Source organism: Clarias gariepinus, chromosome 21 (assembly GCF_024256425.1).
Source record: "Clarias gariepinus isolate MV-2021 ecotype Netherlands chromosome 21, CGAR_prim_01v2, whole genome shotgun sequence".
Classification (NCBI taxonomy): domain Eukaryota; kingdom Metazoa; phylum Chordata; class Actinopteri; order Siluriformes; family Clariidae; genus Clarias; species Clarias gariepinus.
This window is the reverse complement of record NC_071120.1, coordinates 3739219-3760526: the sequence shown is the minus strand read 5'-3', so window position 1 is coordinate 3760526 and position 21308 is coordinate 3739219. Positions and strand designations below refer to the sequence as shown.

At 36.8% G+C, this 21308-nt stretch overlaps 2 protein-coding genes across 2 annotated transcripts; both read right to left on the bottom strand.

The window, feature by feature from the left end:
* Window positions 1–1043: 1043 nt before the first annotated feature.
* On the bottom strand, window positions 1044–7285 carry LOC128509191 (BOLA class I histocompatibility antigen, alpha chain BL3-7-like). Its single transcript, XM_053480816.1, has 6 exons — window positions 6961–7285; window positions 6148–6408; window positions 5580–5858; window positions 3043–3324; window positions 2862–2960; window positions 1044–2638 (listed from the first exon to the last, which is right to left on the bottom strand). The coding sequence occupies exons 1-5, from the start codon at window positions 7028–7030 to the stop codon at window positions 2890–2892; spliced, it is 963 nt and encodes a 320-aa protein (XP_053336791.1). The 5' UTR covers window positions 7031–7285; the 3' UTR covers window positions 1044–2638; window positions 2862–2889.
* Window positions 7286–7759: 474 nt separating this feature from the next.
* LOC128509723 (BOLA class I histocompatibility antigen, alpha chain BL3-7-like) lies at window positions 7760–20661 on the bottom strand. The gene is made up of 4 exons (XM_053481559.1): window positions 20652–20661; window positions 15567–15833; window positions 11025–11303; window positions 7760–9303 (listed from the first exon to the last, which is right to left on the bottom strand). Exons 1-4 carry the CDS (start codon window positions 20659–20661, stop codon window positions 8849–8851), a joined length of 1011 nt encoding a protein of 336 aa, XP_053337534.1. The 3' UTR covers window positions 7760–8848.
* Between the last annotated feature and the right edge of the window lie 647 nt (window positions 20662–21308).

Here is a 21308-nt window from a genome sequence, read left to right as displayed (position 1 = left end):
TTTCTGATAGCTCTGCTCCCGGGGGTCTTGGCGAGGGTCGTCAACAGGGTTTGCGCCTCTTACTGATAGTGCCCCATTGGCCGACCAGAGTGTGGTTCTTAGATCTAATATCTTTCCTCGACGGCTCACCGTGAGTGATTCTTACGTCTCAGGCGCAGTGGACAATATTTCATGCCTGGCCCGAGCTTTGGAACCTTCACGTTTGGCTGCTGAACGGGACCAACTACGTCAAGCTGGTCTTCCAGCCAGCATAATTGACACTATTCTAAGTGCTAGGGCTCCCTCCACTAGAAGAGCTTATGCCCTCAGATGGAATGTATTTGAAAGTTGGTGCATGACAAAACATGTAGACCCAGTCCACTGCCGAATTGTTTCAGTGCTGGAGTTTCTGCAGGAAAAGTTGTGCTCGGGCTTGTATGTATAGCGACTATTTTAGCCTGCCACGTTCTGATTGATGGGGTTTCTGTGGGAAAGCACCCTTTAGTTGTCCGTTTCATTCGTGGAGCTAAACGATTGAGGCCACCCACTAGAGCCACTGTCCTATCGTGGGACTTATCTATCGTGCTCGAAGGTCTAATTGACACCCCTTTCGAACCACTAGTCAGCGCCTCAGGTTTCTGACCCTTAAGATGGTTTTTCTATGGCCATTACCTCTCTGAAGAGAATTGGAGATCTGCACGCCTTGTCAGTCTCCCCATCCTGCCTAGACTTTGCCCCTGGGCTAGTCAAGGCCATTTTGAATCCTCACCCGAACTATCTTCCGAAAGTTCCATTCTCAACGATGCACCCTGTTGTTCTTGAAGCTTTCTGTCCTCCGACTTTTACAGCTCTGGAGCAGGAGAGACTTCACTTGTCCAGTACATGCTCTCCAGATTTACGTCCACCGCACCAGCCAGTGGCGTAAGTCAGGGCAGCTTTTTATATACTATGGGGGCCGCAACCGGGGGGCGGCCGCCACTACACAGACCTTGTCACACTGGGTGAGAGATGCTATTGCCCTCTCCTATGAGGCGCGTGGGCTCACTTCGCCTCTAGGAATTCAACCAGGGGGATCGCCCTTTCCGCACATACTTGTTAGATTTTATAGTCTGGATGTTCATGCTACTCCGGGCTCACAGGTCCTCAAGTCAGCCTCCCAAAGATAGTTCTGAGACCTCTTTGGCCTTTGTGCACACACGCTACACAACCTTGGGGTCCAGACACTTGCAGTGCCTGCGTGACCGGACGTCCCTTCAGACAAAATCGATCTGAGGAATGTTTCCGGTTTACTCCTATTTATAACCTGCAGGTGCGTCTCATCAGATGACGTCACCTGACCGAGGTTATATAAGCCAAAATTTGGCGTGTTTGATACATACATGCTTCACAACCGGCGACACAAAAAGATGTTCCCATAGCGTTTTCACGCAGCATCTCGTTCCTGCCTTTTCAGGAAACAGGGTTACAGCAAAGTAACCCAAGACGATCCTTCACAAAAGCTTCAAACAACTCGTAGCGCTTTAGAACAGAAAGGACAGATTAGAATTTGCCAGAAAAAAATTTCAGATTCTTTGGACTGACATAATCAAAATTAACTTAGACGAGGATGATGAGAAGAGAAAAGTATACTCATGATCTAAAGCATGCCACATCGTCTGTTAAACATGGGGAAGGCAGTGTTGTGGCATAAGTTTGTATGGCTGCAAATTGAACCAGGCAGTAATAAACAAAAGTAGCAGGGTAAAATCTGAAGTGTATCTGAAGTGTAAAGGGCCATCCTCTCTGCCCAGATTCAGCCAAATACTGCAAAACTGACCCTGCTTCATACTGCAGATAGATGAGCTTCTCAAGGCAAAGACATAGTATATTGTTCATTGGCCAAGTCATTTACCTGATCTCAACCCAATAGAGCATACTTTTTACTTACCATAGACAAGCCTGAAGGCTAAAAGACCAAGAAACAAGCAGCAGCTAAAGGCAGCTGTAGTAAAAACCTGGCAAAGCATCCTGAGGAAGGAAACCCAGTATTTGGTCATGTCTATGGGTTCCAAACTTCAGGCAGTCATTGACTGCAAAGGCTTTTTATTATTGATGAGTCTTATCACAAAAGACAAAAGGTGTGTGTGTGTGTGTGTGTGTGTGTGTGTACAAAAATGGATGGAATTCCTAAATGGTTAATGTCACACTTTTGTCAACCCCCCGGAATTAAAGTTGAAAGTCTTGACTTCACCCACATCTTGAGTGATTCATTTTAAATTTAGTGAGCTTGTGTACAGATGACAAATGCTAAAAAATGTCTTTATTCCACATTTTATGGACTTGACTGTATCATATAACATATTACACAGTAACATTCAACAGAAACACCTTATTCACAGGAACCTGTATAGCAGAGCCTCCACATCATCTACACTAATTATAACCACAAGGTAAAGAACTGGAATGTTCTTAAAGGGCTGAGTCAATCACCTGACCTCAACCCAACTAAGCATACACACACACACACACACACACACACACACACACACACACACAGCAACTAAAGGGGACTGCAGTAAAGAAAAGCAAAGGGGTTCAAGGAGGAAACTCAAGATCTGGTGATGTCCATGGGCCTCAGACTTCAGATATCACTGACTGCAATAGACTCCAACTTTGGATCCTAGTGTTAAAAACAATGGTTATATTCATAATTCTACAATTCTATGCAATTTTATTTAAACCATTAAAACTAGAAATGACTTGGTAAAAGGATTAGTGTGATGTTTTATTTAAAGACCTTGAATTAAAGCTGAAGGTCTACACTGATCATTTGATTTTATCAAATCCCCTTTTAGGAGTTAGAAAGTGTAAATCTGTTCTCTGAAAAACAGTTTTCCTCTTACCAGAGTTCTTTTTCTTCCAGACCACAATTCAAGCAACGACGGTGACGAGAGCGATGAGCGCCTTGACTACAGCAGTGATGACAGCAATCGGTGCTTCACCTGTTAAATCAGCACAGAGTCTTTATTATCTGCTGCAGCAAGAAATCAGTTTTCACTCTCTACAGCTCTAGTTTATTAGGACCTTTTGGTACTTCTCGCACTAACTCCTTCTCCAAGCTGCTGTGCTGAACCATGCAGGTGTAGTTGTGTTTCTGCAGCTCCTCAGCTGGAACTTTCAGAATGCTTCTCCTCTGGAAGCTTCCATCCTGGTTGGGTAACGTCTCTCTGAGCTCCACGTCCTCCTGCATCTCCTCTACCTCCTTCTGCCAGGTGATCATGACTGCTTTGGGGAAGAAACCTGTAGCGTGACACACCACCTCTGAAGAAGGAGAGTGTTTATGAAACACCGACACATCAGGAACAACTGCAGAGACACACAGAAACAGACATTAATATTAAAACCCTGAAAAAAAACTGAAAACTGATTTTATATGCAAAACAATTTAGACAGCCAGAGATGTTCCCTACATTCAAATTAAATTATATCTTATGTACAGTATATACCCTCAGCGACCACTTAATTAGGTACACCTGATCAACTGGTTGTTAATGCAAATATCTAATCAGCCAACATGCCAGCAATTCTATGCTGTTCAAGACGATCTGCTGAGGTTCAAACTGAATATCAAAATGGGGAAGAAAGGTGATTTAAATTACTTTAAACATGGTATGGTAGTTGGTGCCAGGCAGTTTACAATATGTTTGAAACTGCTAATTTACTGGGATTTTCACACACTACCACTGATAGGGTTTACAGACAGTGGTCTGAAAAAGTAAAATTCTCCAGTGAGCAGCAGTTCTTTGGGCAAAAATGGCTTGTTGATGCCAGGGGTCAGTGGAGAATGACCATACTGGTTCGAGCTGATAGAAAGGCAACAGTAACTCAAATAACTCTATTACAACTGATGTATGCTGAAGAGCATCTGTAGTACCTAGTGATACTATGGAGTACCTAATGAATGCACATCTAACCTTGTAGCAGATGACAGCAGAACAGGAGACTATGGCTACAATTAAATTGGACAATAGAAAAATTGGAAAAAATTTACTTGGTGTAATCAGTTTTGATTTCTGCCACAACATTCGGATGGTAGGGTCAGAATTTGGCCTAAACGACTTGAAAACATGGATCTATCCTGTTTTGTATCAGCAGTTCAGGCTGCTGCTGGTGTAATGTTGTGGGGAGATTTTCTTGCCACACTTTGGGCAGAGTATAGATTGTGAATATATTGGTAGAAGGATGCTGAGGTTGGAACTGCCAGGCAGGAGATCTAGAGGAAGACCAAAGAGGAGATTTATGAATGGGAGGACATGAAGTTAGTTGATGTGAGAGAAGAGGATGCAGAGGATAGGGTTAGATGAAGGCAAATGATTTGCTTTTGTGAGCCCTAAAACGGAACAGCCAAAAGACAAAGAAGAAGTACCGATTAGGCATGGTTTAAATGTGACAGCCTACCAGGGTATTGTTCCTTACCGTGTGCATCCCTTCATGACCACAGGATTATGCACCATGTAAAGCTGAAATAATCCTAAACTGGTTTCGTGGACATGACAATGAGATCACTGTACTCAAACGGCCTCCACAGTCACCAGATCTCAATCCAATGGAGCACCTTTGGGATGTGTTGGAACTGGAGACTTGCATCAGGGATGTGCAGCCAACAAATCTGCAGCAACTGCGTGATGCTCTTATGTCAATATGGAGCAACAACTCTAAGAAATATTTCCAGCACCTTGTTGAATCTATGCCACAAATTAAGGCAGTTCTGAAGGTGCTCAGACACACATACACGACATAAGGTCTTACAGAAAAATGGTAATTTTGTTAAGAACATGGAAAAAGAAGGGATTTTAAGGAGGGAGGGAGAGAGGAAAGAAAAGGAGGAAAAGATCAAGGATGTGCACATGCAGGTCCGGTGGCACTGCCCAGCTGGCATGTACTGTAGGCACTCATCTGGCGAGCAACCCCTCCTTTGAAAGAGTGAAGCATGCCCAGGGTCTATTGATGTTTATTTGCTGCCAGCCGTGTTAGATTTAATGGCCCCGCCCCTTAACACACCTGCAGAAGGGGAGGCTGCCTATCAAGTGAGCTCCCAGGAGTGAGTGTGAAGTGAAAAAAGATTTTGGCGCACATGTCACTGATGAACCCGTGACAATGTGGATTTGTACAGTGGTTCTAGTAGTGCTAATAGGGCGGTCCCTATCCCTTCCCCTGCACAAGACAACTGATGGTCTACAGGTTAAAAATGCAAGAAATGTCATGGCACACCTGTGAACTGAAAAGCATTCCAGGTGACAACCTCATGAATCTGATAAGAGAATGCCTTAAGTGTGCCAAGCTGTCATCAACGTTAATTGTAGCTACTTTGGACAATCTAAAACTAAAACCATTTTCTGGGTTGCTTAACACTTTTTTGTTTACTGTATAATTCCATATGTTTTAATGTACAATGTTGAAAATTATAAAAATAAATAAAAATAAGAAAAAACACTGAGGAAGAAGGTGTGTCTAAACTTGAGTGTCAGAGTATGTTAAAAATGTGTTAGTGTGTGCAGTATGTGTGTGTGTGTGTGTGTGTGTGTGTTACAGTGGCAAGTCCTCACCACCACAAACCTCACCTTTCTTCTCCAGAGTCTCTCTGCCATAAGACACATACTCGTTTATCCTTTTGATACATGAGGTGCTCACATAGCTCTTCTGTCCACCGGAAGTCAAACTATTAATATATTCCTGAAACTGTTCACTGATCACAACTCCAGGTTTGGCTGGAATCCAGGTTTTAGTTTCTAGATCCAGATGGAGGAAATCTTCTCCATCATATCCTATCTCCATGTATCCTCTAGTGGTTCCGTCATCATCGAGCTCACAGCCGTACATCCACTGTAGTGTGTGAACTCCTGCACATGCACACACACGCACACACACACACATGAATGGGATGAGGTTCTGCTGTGCTTCGTCTCCTTCTACACTCTCCATTCAAACAACACTACAGTGTACTCTTGATTTCTTTCCTCATCGCTCACATATTCACATTGAAATTAGATTTAAGTTGTATAATTGGTCAGTTTATCTCTGTTCTTCTTGTTTCATTTTCTTTCATAGTGAAGGCAAAATGTTTAATATTACAGCTATCAGGATTGATGTCAGAATAAAGTTTTAAATGTTCAGTTTGTGTGTTTTTACCTGTAGTATGATTAAAATTCTTCATCACAATATTCAGACCAGTTTTAATGCTCTTCTGAAACACCTGATAAATCTGTGTGTGTCTGGTCCAGTAATCTGTGCTATTGATCTTCTGTATCCACTCTGTCTTTGGGGTCGCGTTCCTGAGGTCACTGTCGTAGTACTCAAACTCCTGTCCATCCATTAGACCCACAACAGTGAATTCTGGGACGTTTATTCCTGGTGTAACTGCAGTGTAGAGGTACTGCAGAGTGTGTGTGACTGTAATTATATATAAAGGAAAAAGCAATACATTGAATTTTAAAAGACTCTTCTGTGGAACTTCAGCAAAATAAATCTGTATGAAGAAGTTAAAACTTTAATACAACTATATTAATATATAATATAATGTAAAATAATATGTAATAAAACATTATTTCACTTAAGAAAAGTATACTGTATAGTGTCCCCCTCCTGAACACACTTTAGGGACTAAAGTCTAAAGTCTGGCGTCACTTATGTTAATATTAATGTTTAACACCAAGGCTGTGATAAGGGAAGATCTGGCAAAGTTACAAACACATAATACATTCTATATAAAACTATTACTCTGTAATAATATTAATAATAATAATAATAATAACAGAGTAATAGTTTTAGATTTATTTAATATATTATATATTTGTAACTCTGTCAGATCTCCCCTTATTATGGTCTGAGCATTAAACTTTAACATTATAGAGAATATATACATATATATATAAAAAAGAGGGTAAACATTAATAGTAAAGAGTAAATAAATATAATAAAGAAAGTAAACATTACAGAACTCACCTGCTGATGAAAGATGAAAAGAAAATGTGAGGAACATCAAAGCTTTCATAACTGCACCGCAGCGCTCCATCTCTCAGTCTAAACTCTCATACAGTACGACTCTCTATAATAACACTTTTTTCTTATTTACTGATTTAATCTTACACTTGGTTAACTTTTTTGAACTTCTCAATGATAGAAACTAGATCAGATCCCCAAATATCCCCCAGCTGCCCCAGCGTTCCGATGCAGGCAGTTTCTCGGAGCTCTGAGGCCTTTAGCGGACGCAACTCCTGTTGTGGTGCGGAAACCCCCTCAGCGGTTACATGAGGTCTTGTGTTCAAGTATGTTCCCCCTGCCAGATGTGATTGGCTCACCCACACTCCTACCCCAATGAAAACAGTGGAGAGAGCCTCGAACACAAGCTGGACTTCAGTACTGTTTGTGTATAAGCTCTAAAATGGAAGTAAAAGGAGATTTTATTGAAACCAAAACTTTCCAAAACCAGTGGTGCAGTGTTTTTATTACTGTTAACACAACTAACAGTTTGTTGTTTGTTATTTTTACAAGTAACTAGTTGTCTAAGATTTACTTGGAAACCTTGTAAAAAGATGTTTGTATTTTAAATATTGTAAACAGTGTATCACTATCGAGGGAAAGTTTGTTTACAATTTACGTTTGTACATTGTAACCAAATGTGATTTTTTAACCTTAAAAATCAATCCCTTCTAAAAACCACATGGATCGCACTGGTAATACTTCTTTTTGCTTTAAAATATGCTGTTGCTTTTGAAACAGATGCAGCTGCATAATTTGGCCAAAATAGCCCAGATTACTCAAACTGCTGCTGGGAAACTATGTTTATGTAATGGGTTTTATCATGGCCAATAAAGTGTCACCATACTATACTGAGAAAAAAAACATCTCTCTCCAAGTTATTAACCCTGATTTTAATATCAGCTTCATTATAGCATGGAGGACAGATCCATGTGTTGTCTCCAGGTTTGTATCTCATTAAATAAAACACTGAATAAGGTTGAATGATTACCTCAAAGAACTTCCAGAAAATTAGAAATAAACTTTCTTTAATAAAACCATGAAATTCAACCAGTATTGGATCACATTCATCTTGACACGGTTCTCTCTCACTTGTTGGAAGCTGGAGGTTATAAAACAGTTTATAACACACACATATTACACAGTAACAGTACAGTACAGTAAATATTCATTACACACTTTACAGGGATCTGTTGGTCAGAGAGACCATTTAACGGCTCAGGAAACCTTTACAGGTGTTTTGAGTTAATTAGCAGATTAGAGTGTGACACCATGAGTCTCCAATATTGAACTTTTTCATATTATTCTAATTTTCTGAGATACTGAATTTTGTTTTTTCAGTAGCTGCCATAACCAACAAAAAAAAAAAAAAATAAACACTTAAAATATTTCATTCTGTGTGCATTGAATCTATATATGAGTTTCACCTCTTAAACTAAATTGCTTAAATGAATTGACATTCAATGATGTTCTAATTTACTGAGATGCACCTGTATGTTAGTTTCTCCAATTAATTTTGGATAATGCAATTTTTTTTTTGATAAACTCCTTAACTTGACTGCTTCAATTCAAGTCCATTTTCCTGGTGTATAGGGACATGAATAGAAAAATTGTGACACTGTTCAATTGGAACTTCGAAACGAATTTCCACTGTTAAAAACAAATAAACGGATTAGCTTTTGACCTTAAACAAATAATAATGCCAAGGTCATAACAAGGTCAAGTCAGTAATAGCTTTTCTAACATAGCTGTCTATACAAATAGGACATAATAAATACACTTTAAAAGTGTTGTTTGGTGATTGAACACCATAAACTCATTGCTTTAGTCCAATCACAGTGTGCTGTGGTCCTCATCTCCCTCTCAGTTCAGCAGAAATAAACTGGTTGAAGGTGAAGGTGTGTATTCTCTCACCAGAGTTCTTCTTCTTCCAGACCACAATTCCAGCAACAACGGCGACGAGAGCGACGAGAGCCGCGACTACAGCAGTGATGATAGCAATCAGTGCTTCACCTGTTAAACCTTTTGGTACTTCTCGCACTAACTCCTTCTCCAAGCTGCTGTGCTGAACCACGCAGGTGTAGTTGTGTTTCTGCATCTCCTCAGCTGGGACTTTCAGAATGATTCTCTTCTGGAAGCTTCCATCCTGGTTGGGTAACGTCTCTCTGAGCTCCACGTCCTCATGCACGTCCTCTCCGTCCTTCTGCCAGGTGATGTTTAGTGGTTTGGGGAAGAAACCTGTAGCGTGACACACCACCTCTAGAGAAGGAGACGAGTGTCTCTGGAACACTAACACCTCAGGACCAGCTGCAGAGACACACACACATCAATATTAAACCACTGGTTTCCCCCTAACTAAAAGTAGACATTCTTAAAGTAAAAGACTGTTTAGGTCACATGCAAAAACAATTGTATATACAGTTGAAACAAGAAGTTACATAGACTAAACACATTTAAACTAAGCTTTTTACAATTTCTAACATTTAATCCTAGTAATCATTAACTGTCTTTGGTCAGTTAGAATCAATACTTTATTTTAAGGATGTGAAACAATTGAAGGGAGAAAGATTTATTCCAGCGTTTATTTCTTTCCTCACATCCTAGTGACAACTTGTGTAGTACTGTTTGTACAGATGAAGGTGGTACTATCAGTCATTTGCGAATTGCCCCCATGGATGAACCAGACTTGTGGAGGTCGACAATTTTTCCCTGAGGTCTTGGCTGATTTCTTTTGATTTGTCAAACCAAGAGGCGCTGAGCAGCGTTGGGTGTAACGCGTTACAAAGTAGCACGTTAGAGTACTTGGATTACTTTTTTTTATGTAACCCAGTACCCAGTTACTTTTTCAAAAATGTAATCTGTTATTTAGACAATATATGTAATCCTCGAGCCAGACAACAGTGATTCCCAACTAGGTAGTGTGTGTGAGAAAGTCATCCTACAAGCCCCGCCCCCGATAACCCGCCCCCTCTGTTATTCCTGCTGTTATACCCCTATCTCACCTATGCGGTTTGACTATATGAGGATCGACGCACAGAAAGATGGAAACCTAATCACAGTGCAAAAACTGGCGGTGAATCATGATGAACCGTACTTACAGCCACCGCGCGAAGCCGCGTGGGTGAGATAGGGGTATTAGTAGGTAACAGATTATTATTATGATGACGATAGAATAATTATAAAGGTCTTGACTAAAACAACATGCATGAGAAATCACAAAGGAGTTTTCATTTTCTACAATGGAAAAGTACTCGAATACTCGAAAGTACTTTATTAGAAAGTAACACTGTAATGTAACTGATTACTTTTTAAAGATAGTAATTTTGTAATGTAATTAGTTACTTTAAAATGTAACGTCCCCCAACACTGGCACTGTGTCTGATATACATATACACACACAATTGACTCAAATAATGAGAAGCTTCTAAAGTGATAACATAATTTTCAGTCTTTATTGTTTTAACTTTATTGTTTTACTTTGTCACATTTGCGCGTGCACTTTATGTTGTCTCTTTTGTATAAAAAATTAGATAGTTCCCAGCTATCCAGCTAATTAGATCTCAAAGTTAGCTAGTCTTTTGTTAATTTATGTTGTTAATTTATATTGTCATGTAGCACCTTGGCCGTGAAGGAACGTTGTTTCGTTTTACTTTGTACTTAACTGTATATGGTTGAAGTGACAATAAAGCCTACTTGACTTGAGTGTGGAAGATAAAATATAAAAAAACTTTAAAGGGTCTGAAAACTTTCCAGTGGCATTCTTTGTGTGTGTGTGTGTGTGTGTGTGTGTGTACATTACATTATAAAATGACATATTTAATTTCTAAATGTATTTTATAAAATGTTAAATTTCAGTGATGACTGACACAGGACAGAAGTGTGCATAAGGTGCGGTTTAAGAGCTGTACAGAATTGAGGAGTGTGTGTGTGTGTGTGTGTGTGTGTGTTGCAGTGAAGGAATGTGTTAGTATTGTGTTCAGTATTAATGTACATTTGTGTGTGTTACAGTACCAGGTCACAGACTTCACCTTTCCTCTCCAGAGTTTCTTTGCCATAAGACACGTACTGTTTTATCCTCTGGATACAGGTGATGCTCACATAGTTCTTCCGGCCCTCAGTAGTCAAACCATTAATATAATCCCAAAACTGATCACTGATCACAGCTCCAGATTTGGCTGGAATCCAGGATTTAGTTTTTAAATAAAAAATTAGGAAATCTTCTCCATCATATCCTAACTGCATGTGTCCTCTAGTGGTGCCATCATCATCCAGCTCACAGCCGAGCATCCACTGTCCTGTGTGAACTCCTGTAGACACACACACACACACACACACACACACACACACACACACACACACGGACACACACCCACACATACAAGTGTGATGAGGTTGAGCTGAGCTGCATGTTTAGGCAGAGAGACATGATAATTTGTCACTTATTATAAAACACACCTAATTTCATCATTTACACACAGATGAGAGCCACATTTAACGGCTCCTGAATATTTTTTCCTGAACAGAAAAATCACTTTTCAACTGATGCCTTCGATGCTTTCAAATTTTAATATTATTTTCTCAAAAGTTAGGACAGTCAACTTCACAAACATCAAATAGCCACCGTGAAAAAACTATAAATATGGAAATAAATAAAATTACAATCAAAATTAAAGATTGTGAAGTAAATGCACCATGACAGTTAAATTAATCACATAACTTTTGTCAATACCGTGGAACCTCGTATTACGAGTAACGCGGTTTACGAGTGTCCCGCAAGACAACCAAAGATTTTTAATAAAATTAACGAGCTCCGAGTATCATGTATCATGCATGCGCTTCTTGATTTGACGCCAAGCGGCACGTGATCACAAATGAGCCAACTTTTTTCCCTCTCCTGCGCTGCGGAATCGTCTCCCCTGCTGGTTCTTAGTGCTCGTCTCTTCTTGGTATAAGCAACATCTGTGCATGCGTGTACTGTTTACTATAACACTGTGATCCTGTGTGTGTGTAAAACATATTTTATTTTGTGTTCGGAAGCGCGGGTGTACAGCGCGTGTACTGTTTCTTATAACACGTGTGTGCGCGCGAGTAGGGCAAAAGAAATTTTTTTATACAGAGGTTAAAAATCTATTTTCTTCCTCATCACAGTGTGTGTGTGTGTGTGTGTGCGTGAGCGAGCGTAATTAGACACTGTGCCGGTGCTGTGTCGAAGTTGGTTCCCCCATCAGGATGCGTTTTTTTTAGCCCCACCCCCGTGAAAATGGCACAGGGAACGCGCATTTAGGAGAAGGCTCGCCCGCGAAGGGTTATGCGCGGACCACTGAGATTCTACAGAGCGCAGTAAAGGCCAAAAAGGACAGTTAGTGTTTTTTAATCCCCTGACGAACTCTAGCCAACAGGATGTGTTTCCCTTGTTATCTTGGACATATTTAGAATGATGAACCTCGGAGTCACTTGTAGGCTGTAAACATGTCAGTATTTAGTCTGATATTTCATATCAAATATGCCTTTTCAGCAAAACCATAATGCCAAAATAGAGACCTGTCAGATACAGTCTCAAGACATTAATAATAATAATAATAATAATAATAATAATGATTAGACTGGCCTTAGACTGGCCACCTGTAAAAGGCCACTTTGAAAGGTTCAGTTGAATCACACAGCACAATGCCACAGATGTCGCAAGTTTTGAGGGAGCGTGCAATTGGCATGCTGACAGCAGGAATGTCCACCAGAGCTGTTGCTCGTGAATTGAATGTTCATTTCTCCACCATAAGCCGTCTCTAAAGGTGTTTCAGAGGATTTGGCAGTACATCCAACCAGCCTCACAACCGCAGACGACGTGTAACCACACCAGCCCAGGTCCTCCACATTCAGCATGTTCACCTCCATGATCGTCTGAGACCAGCCACTCAGACAGCTGCTGAAACAATCGGAGTGCATAACCAAAGGATTTCTGCACAAACTGTCAGAAACAGTCTCAGGGAAGCTCATCTGCATGCTCGTCGTCCTCATTGGGGTCTCGACTTGACTCCAGTTCTTCATCGTAACGGATTTTGACAGATTTGTGAACAATATTTGAGAGATATGGTTATTTTGTTTATGTAGAAAATGTTTCAGATCTTTGAGTTCATCTCATAAAAAATGGGAGCAAAAACAAAAGTGTTGCATTTATATTTTTGTTCAGTATATATATATATATATATATATATATATATATATATATATATATATATATATTGTTCATTCATGTCTTCTGATGATGTCGACACATTTTTACGTTTTAAATAAGATATGTTGGCATATTCACGAATCAGGACATTCGCATAGTTAACACTATCAGATAGGAAATTAAATTAATTTCAACACCATGTAAACTGAGGCATTGGCATGTCTTTCATTATTTTGTCCCTGTTAAGGCATTACAAAAACTATATAAGAAACTTTTAAAGCACGAATTTGGGCATCTCATTTCATCATTATGAAAATAATATGAAGCACATATACACACATTCATCATAAAAAATTCATGTTTGCTTCAGCATTGGAAACAATATTGTTTTAGACTAAGTAATTATACACAGTTCTTCGTTGTACAGTACTTGGTCCGGCGTTTAAATAAAGTCCTTCCATGCGCCATCTGGTGGATATTCAGTGAAGCACAACACATTTATTTAAATTCCCGAATGTTGCTTACGGCAACCTTTTTAGCTGCACGCTAAATTGCGGCATCTCGCGGGAAAACACACGCAGTCTTAATGGCCACATCTGTAGTTCGTTACAGAAGCGGGCTCGTATTCCAAAACCCTCGAAAACCCATAAGAAATTATTAAAACTTAAATTATTCGTTCTACAGCCCCAAAAAATAAATACATAAAAATAATACAAATAATACAAAATATAAAGTAAAAATAAAACAAATTAACCTGCACTTTACCATTAAAAAAAGGACAAATAAGTCCCGACAGATAAGTGTTGCTGTTTATGCGTGCAGGCGCTGTGCGTGTGTGTGTGTGTGTGTGTGTGTATGTCTGTGTGAAGCTAGTCACACACACACACAGACATTAATGGAAAGATTGTTTTGTCGGAAAAAATTAGCAAGGAACATCGCTAATAACACTTGTGTAAGAACAAACTAACAGAATCACTGCGATAAAGTAAAACAAATAAATTAATCTGCACTTTACCTTTTAAAAGAATCACGACAGAGCAGTGTTTCTGTGTAGAGCAAAGAGTGTGTGCGCGTAATTTGACACTGTGCTGGTTCAAACAGAGTTTCTCTCTCTCTTGCCTTCAGTGTGTGTGTGTTTTTGTGTGTGTGAAGCACCCCCTCTTTGCTTCACACACACACACACACACACACACACATACACACACACACAAACACACTAAGGGCAAGAGAGACACATGCACACACGTGTGTTATAATAAACATTACACGCACGCTGTATACACATGTGCTTACAAACACAAAATAAAATATGTTTTACACACACACACATGATACTGTGCTCGTAAACCCAGACGATGCTCGTTTTTTTAGTCAAAATTTATTAAAAATCTTTCTCGTCTTGCGGAACACTCGTAAATCGTGTTACTCGTAATCCGAGGTTCCACTGTATTATTATTATTATTATTATCAACTTTGCTTTCTGCTTTCTTAGTTTTTCAGTAGTTTTTATGCCTAGTGTCACTTTATTTTTGACTGCACAGTTAAATGTGTGTATTTTCCTTTTATCGGTTTCAGAATCTGACTAGATTCTAAACCTTTTCATTTTTTAAATACATTTTTGAAGTTTGAATCTTTAAATCTCACTCTCGCTCACCCTCAGGACAAGTGGCTGATCCACTTTGGTAGACGTTTCTATCCTACAGTTTATAATATAATGTTTAGTTATTTCCTCTTTTTCATCTGTTTCTGCATGGCCCAGGTTTCCTCGATCCCCTTATATATACTGTTCTTATGAATAGTGATACACTGTTTAGTGTATGATTAAACCTGATGCAAATATTGTAATTTTCTCTGTCCTGACTGCAAATAATTTTATTGCCCATAAGGGCATCATAGTACCGACAGGGGGTTGGGCATGGACTAATTACCCAGGGTCCCAGTGGCAGGAGGGCGCTTGTAATTCTGAAATTAAATACAAGAGATATGGATCAAGAAAGAGCTATGAATCAGAACCCAGAGCAGTTCCCTGATGCCCTACATGGAGCTTTCATATTGTGGAATTCATAAGGATATAGAAGTGATTACTGCAGAGACAGTGGTTAAGATGATGTAACGTTATTGGATGTGTGTTCTTGCTGAAAGTGCTTCTTTGACTAGTTTAGAATATTAGTTTTGACAAGCAGCTGCTCTCTCCAGAGTTGTAATTCTGAAATGAAACGTTTCTATCCTACAGTTTATAATGTAAGTAGGGTGGGTGAGAGTAGGAGCGTACAGACGGACAAATCAAAAAGTACCTTTAGTTGTCAAGTCTATAAAATGAATTATTATTTGCACAGTGTGTGTGTGTGTGTGTGTGTGTGTGTGTGTGTGTGTGTGTGTGTGTGTGTGTGTGTTTTACCTGTAGTGTGATTAAAGTCCTTCATTACCATATTCAGACCGGTTTTGAAATTCTTCTGCCAAAAGTGATAAAGTTCTGTGTGTCTGTTCCAGTAATCTGGTTCATCAACAGTGATCTTCAGTATCCACTCTGTCTTTGGGGTCGCGTTCCTAAGGTCACTGTCGTAGTACTCAAACTCCTGTCCATCCACCAGACACACAACAGTGAATTCTGGGACATTTTTTCCTGGAGTAACTGCAGTGTAGAAGTACTGCAGAGAGTGTGTCACTGTAAATGTGTAAACACACACATTAACACAATGCTAGAAACTCAACTCTCTCTCTATAACACACACATACAGTACACACAGGAATGCACACACACACACACACACACACACACACACACACACACACACACACACACACTGTTATTTTTGTACAATAAAAAAAGCAGTTCAATATAAAACACTCTCTTGGGATAACAGCACATTAGATCCAAATAAAGGAATTGAAACTTAGACAAATTTAAGAATGTTTTTTTCCCTCTGTTGTTTCTCCTGAACTATGAGGATTAAAATCCAAAGTCTGCTGTCACTCCCAGAGCTTCCTACAACTGGAAATATCAGATTACAGCAAGAGGGAGAGTAAATAAATATAATAAAGAGAGTAAACATTAACATTATAGAGTAAATAAATATAATAAAGAGAGTAAACATTAACATCATAGAGTAAATAAATATAATAAAGAGAGTAAACATTAACATCATAGAGTAAATAAATATAATAAAGAGAGTAAACATTAACATCATAGAGTAAATAAATATAATAAAGAGAGTAAACATTAACATCATAGAGTTAATAAGTATAATAAAGAGAGTAAACATTAACATCATAAAGTAAATAAATATAATAAAGAGAGTAAACATTAACATTATAGAGTAAATAAATATAATAAAGAGAGTAAACATTAACATTATAGAGTAAATAAATATAATAAAGAGAGTAAACATTAACATCATAGAGTAAATAAATATAATAAATAGAGTAAACATTAACATCATAGAGTAAATAAATATAATAAAGAGAGTAAACATTAACATTATAGAGTAAATAAATATAATAAAGAGAGTAAACATTAACATTATAGAGTAAATAAATATAATAAAGAGAGTAAACATTAACATCATAGAGTAAATAAATATAATAAAGAGAGTAAACATTAACATCATAGAGTAAATAAATATAATAAAGAGAGTAAACATTAACATCATAGAGTAAATAAATATAATAAAGAGAGTAAACATTAACATCATAGAGTTAATAAGTATAATAAAGAGAGTAAACATTAACATCATAAAGTAAATAAATATAATAAAGAGAGTAAACATTAACATTATAGAGTAAATAAATATAATAAAGAGAGTAAACATTAACATTATAGAGTAAATAAATATAATAAAGAGAGTAAACATTAACATCATAGAGTAAATAAATATAATAAATAGAGTAAACATTAACATCATAGAGTAAATAAATATAATAAAGAGAGTAAACATTAACATTATAGAGTAAATAAATATAATAAAGAGAGTAAACATTAACATTATAGAGTAAATAAATATAATAAAGAGAGTAAACATTAACATCATAGAGTAAATAAATATAATAAAGAGAGTAAACATTATAGAGTAAATGAATATAATAAAGAGAGTAAACATTAACATTATAGAGTAAATAGATATAATAAAGAGAGTAAACATTAACATCATAGAGTAAATAAATATAATAAAGAGAGTAAACATTAACATTATAGAGTAAATAAATATAATAAAGAGAGTAAACATTAACATCATAGAGTAAATAAGTATAATAAAGAGAGTAAACATTAACATTATAGAGTAAATAAATATAATAAAGAGAGTAAACATTAACATCATCGAGTAAATAAATATAATAAAGAGAGTAAACATTAACATTATAGAGTAAATAAATATAATAAAGAGAGTAAACATTAACATCATAGAGTAAATAAATATAATAAAGAGAGTAAACATTAACATTATAGAGTAAATAAATATAATAAAGAGAGTAAACATTATAGAGTAAATGAATATAATAAAGAGAGTAAACATTAACATTATAGAGTAAATAAATATAATGAAGAGAGTAAACATTATAGAGTAAATAAATATAATAAAGAGAGTAAACATTAACATTATAGAGTAAATAAATATAATAAAGAGAGTAAACATTATAGAGTAAATAAATATAATAAAGAGAGTAAACATTAACATCATAGAGTAAATAAATATAATAAAGAGAGTAAACATTAACATTATAGAGTAAATAAATATAATAAAGAGAGTAAACATTATAGAGTAAATGAATATAATAAAGAGAGTAAACATTAACATTATAGAGTAAATAAATATAATAAAGAGAGTAAACATTAACATTATAGAGTAAATAAATATAATGAAGAGAGTAAACATTATAGAGTAAATGAATATAATAAAGAGAGTAAACATTAACATTATAGAGTAAATAAATATAATAAAGAGAGTAAACATTAACATTATAGAGTAAATAAATATAATGAAGAGAGTAAACATTATAGAGTAAATAAATATAATAAAGAGAGTAAACATTAACATCATAGAGTAAATAAATATAATAAAGAGAGTAAACATTAACATCATAGAGTAAATAAATATAATAAAGAGAGTAAACATTAACATCATAGAGTAAATAAATATAATAAAGAGAGTAAACATTAACATTATAGAGTAAATAAATATAATAAAGAGAGTAAACATTAACATCATAGAGTTAATAAGTATAATAAAGAGAGTAAACGTTAACATCATAGAGTAAATAAATATAATAAAGAGAGTAAACGTTAACATTATAGAGTAAATAAATATAATAAAGAGAGTAAACATTAACATTATAGAGTAAATAAATATAATAAAGAGAGTAAACATTAACATCATAGAGTAAATAAATATAATAAAGAGAGTAAACATTAACATTATAGAGTAAATAAATATAATAAAGAGAGTAAACATTAACATCATAGAGTAAATAAATATAATAAAGAGAGTAAACATTATAGAGTAAATGAATATAATAAAGAGAGTAAACATTAACATTATAGAGTAAATAGATATAATAAAGAGAGTAAACATTAACATCATAGAGTAAATAAATATAATAAAGAGAGTAAACATTAACATTATAGAGTAAATAAATATAATAAAGAGAGTAAACATTAACATCATAGAGTAAATAAGTATAATAAAGAGAGTAAACATTAACATTATAGAGTAAATAAATATAATAAAGAGAGTAAACATTAACATCACAGAGTAAATCAATATAATAAAGAGAGTAAACATTAACATCATAGAGTAAATAAATATAATAAAGAGAATAAACATTAACATCATAGAGTAAATAAATATAATAAAGAGAGTAAACATTAACATTATAGAGTAAATAAATATAATAAAGAGAGTAAACATTATAGAGTAAATGAATATAATAAAGAGAGTAAACATTAACATTATAGAGTAAATAAATATAATAAAGAGAGTAAACATTAACATCATAGAGTAAATAAATATAATAAAGAGAGTAAACATTACAGAACTCACCTGCTGATGAAAGATGAAGATAAAATGTGAGGAAAATAACTGCACTACAGTGACACATCTCTCAGTCTAAAGTCTCATACAGAACAACTCTACACTAACACTCTCTTATTTACTGATTCAATTTTAACTCTGGTAAACTCTGATAACCCCACTGATAGAAAGTTTAGATCCTCGAATAACCTTCAGCTTAATATTCTACTTTATCTCTATTTAACTCTATTTATCTCTGTTAACCTCAGTAAGGGGAAATAACGGATCCTCCCACGGTGCTCGAGTGTTCGGTAACAGGGAGTGTCCCGGGGCTCTGAGTCCCTGACGGCCGAACAGTGTGAAGGTGATTATCAAGCTGTCGGAGCACGGAAACCCCCTTAGTGGCTCACTGTCAGGGTTGTGTGTAAAAGTATGTTCCCCTTTCCAGATGTGTTTGGCCTACCCTCACCCTGACTCCAGTGAAACAGCGGAGAGAGCTGGACAATGGGAGGTTTGGACCATTTTAGTAACTCGGTTCTTTGAATCTCGTAAAATGTTTTTGAAGGTGCGTTCCAATCGGCCTGAAGTACCCTACGAAGTACACTACACAGGGTGCTCAGCAATGTTAAGTCTGCCTGCGTTCCATTCCGAAGTGTACTTCAAAGGGTGCTCCCTACTCCCGGCTCCGTTTGCAGGGAATGTCGGTGAAGTGAACTTCCCTCCACAAAACTCCACCATTCGGAACATCCTGCAAGAAGTCACCAGCGATGACGTCACTTCTTCCGTGCATTACCATGGTAACATAAGCCCTTCAGATACCTGTCGCTGCTGCCATGAAAATTTCACACTACGGACATATTGAATATTTAATAACATTAAAACCATTAAATATTTAAAACTGATACCATTATATAACATAATATTGAAATGTGTATAAATTGTAAATAAATTATTGATTAATCATAATAATAATTGATTAAAGATGTACAAAGATTTTTTTTTTTACCAGTTACTAGCCTATATAACACTAAGAATTTCCTGATTAAATTCAAAGTTAAATTGTTGTCTCCTTTTAATATGATGTCATCCTCGATAATAATGATAAATAAATAAATTCTTCTTCAAGCTCCATTTTGTTCACGCTCCAGCGAGACGTAATGACTGATGGGAAGTTTTCATGAAGTGAACCCCTGTTATTCACTCGTTCCCTACACCATTTGCAGTGCCCGTTGAACTGAACATTTTCCCTCCCTTTGGTTTGGAATCTTGGTTTTTGTTAGGCCTGTGTAGCACAGTATACCAGACGCTTAAATCTTAAACGCTGTGAAATATTAAATGCTGCAGCAGACTGACAGCAACAAAGAGCAACAGAACACTGACTTGACTGAGACTAATGGGTTCCACACAATGGCAATGACTGGGTTATGTTAGCAGAGATGTTTGTGTATAAAATGAGACAGCTGAGAGAAAGAGATCACCTTTCTCCATGCTGCAACTGTTTGCCGTATGAGACTGCTCCTTCTGCAGGAGTTTAAAATAAAACCTTTGTTACTTTGCTCTTACCCAGTGTATGAATTACTTGTCTTTATAGTGTTTTCAGGATTTCCACCACAAGCCCCCAAAAAAGAAAATAGCATCTGCATATACATATCCTTAGCCCACCACTGAATACTGTTAATGACTTGAACTTCACTCCCCTGAAAGCCCCCCTCTCGAATCTGAACAGGAATTGGGTTCACAGGACCGAAGCAGCAGAACACACTGTCCAGAAGCTAATAGAGGCCCTCACCAGTGGCTTGGCCCTGTGGAACCAGAACTTGATCTGTCCATTCTGCTACACAGATGCCATGGAGAATGAGCTGGTGTCATGCTGTCATAGGGTGAGGAACCTCCAGTCTTAAAGGTAAGTTGGAATTTCACCCCAGTAATGAACAAGCAAGCCAAGGGCGTGCATTGAAGTGGCCTTTTCGGTTCTCTGAGATCCGCTACAACATGGAGCTTGTTTATGGAAACATGGATGATTTGTATGAATTTATGTTATACATTGTGCGGGAAGAAGTGAAGGAGGTGAAGCAGCACTATTTTCTGTAAACTAGAGTCCAGCTTAACAAAGTGGACCTCTGAAGACCAAGCTC

Coding starts and splice junctions, on each gene's coding strand:
- LOC128509191 (XM_053480816.1), bottom strand. CDS start 7,030: ATGGAGCGCTGCGGTGCAGTTATGAAAGCTTTGATGTTCCTCACATTT. Junction 6,409..6,960: donor TTTTCATCTTTCATCAGCAG/GTGAGTTCTGTA, acceptor ATATAATTACAG/TCACACACACTCTGCAGTAC. Junction 2,961..3,042: donor AGTGCGAGAAGTACCAAAAG/GTCCTAATAAAC, acceptor CTGATTTAACAG/GTGAAGCACCGATTGCTGTC.
- LOC128509723 (XM_053481559.1), bottom strand. Junction 11,304..15,566: donor GGACTTTAATCACACTACAG/GTAAAACACACA, acceptor GTGTGTCTACAG/GAGTTCACACAGGACAGTGG. Junction 9,304..11,024: donor AGAAACTCTGGAGAGGAAAG/GTGAAGTCTGTG, acceptor GTGTCTCTGCAG/CTGGTCCTGAGGTGTTAGTG.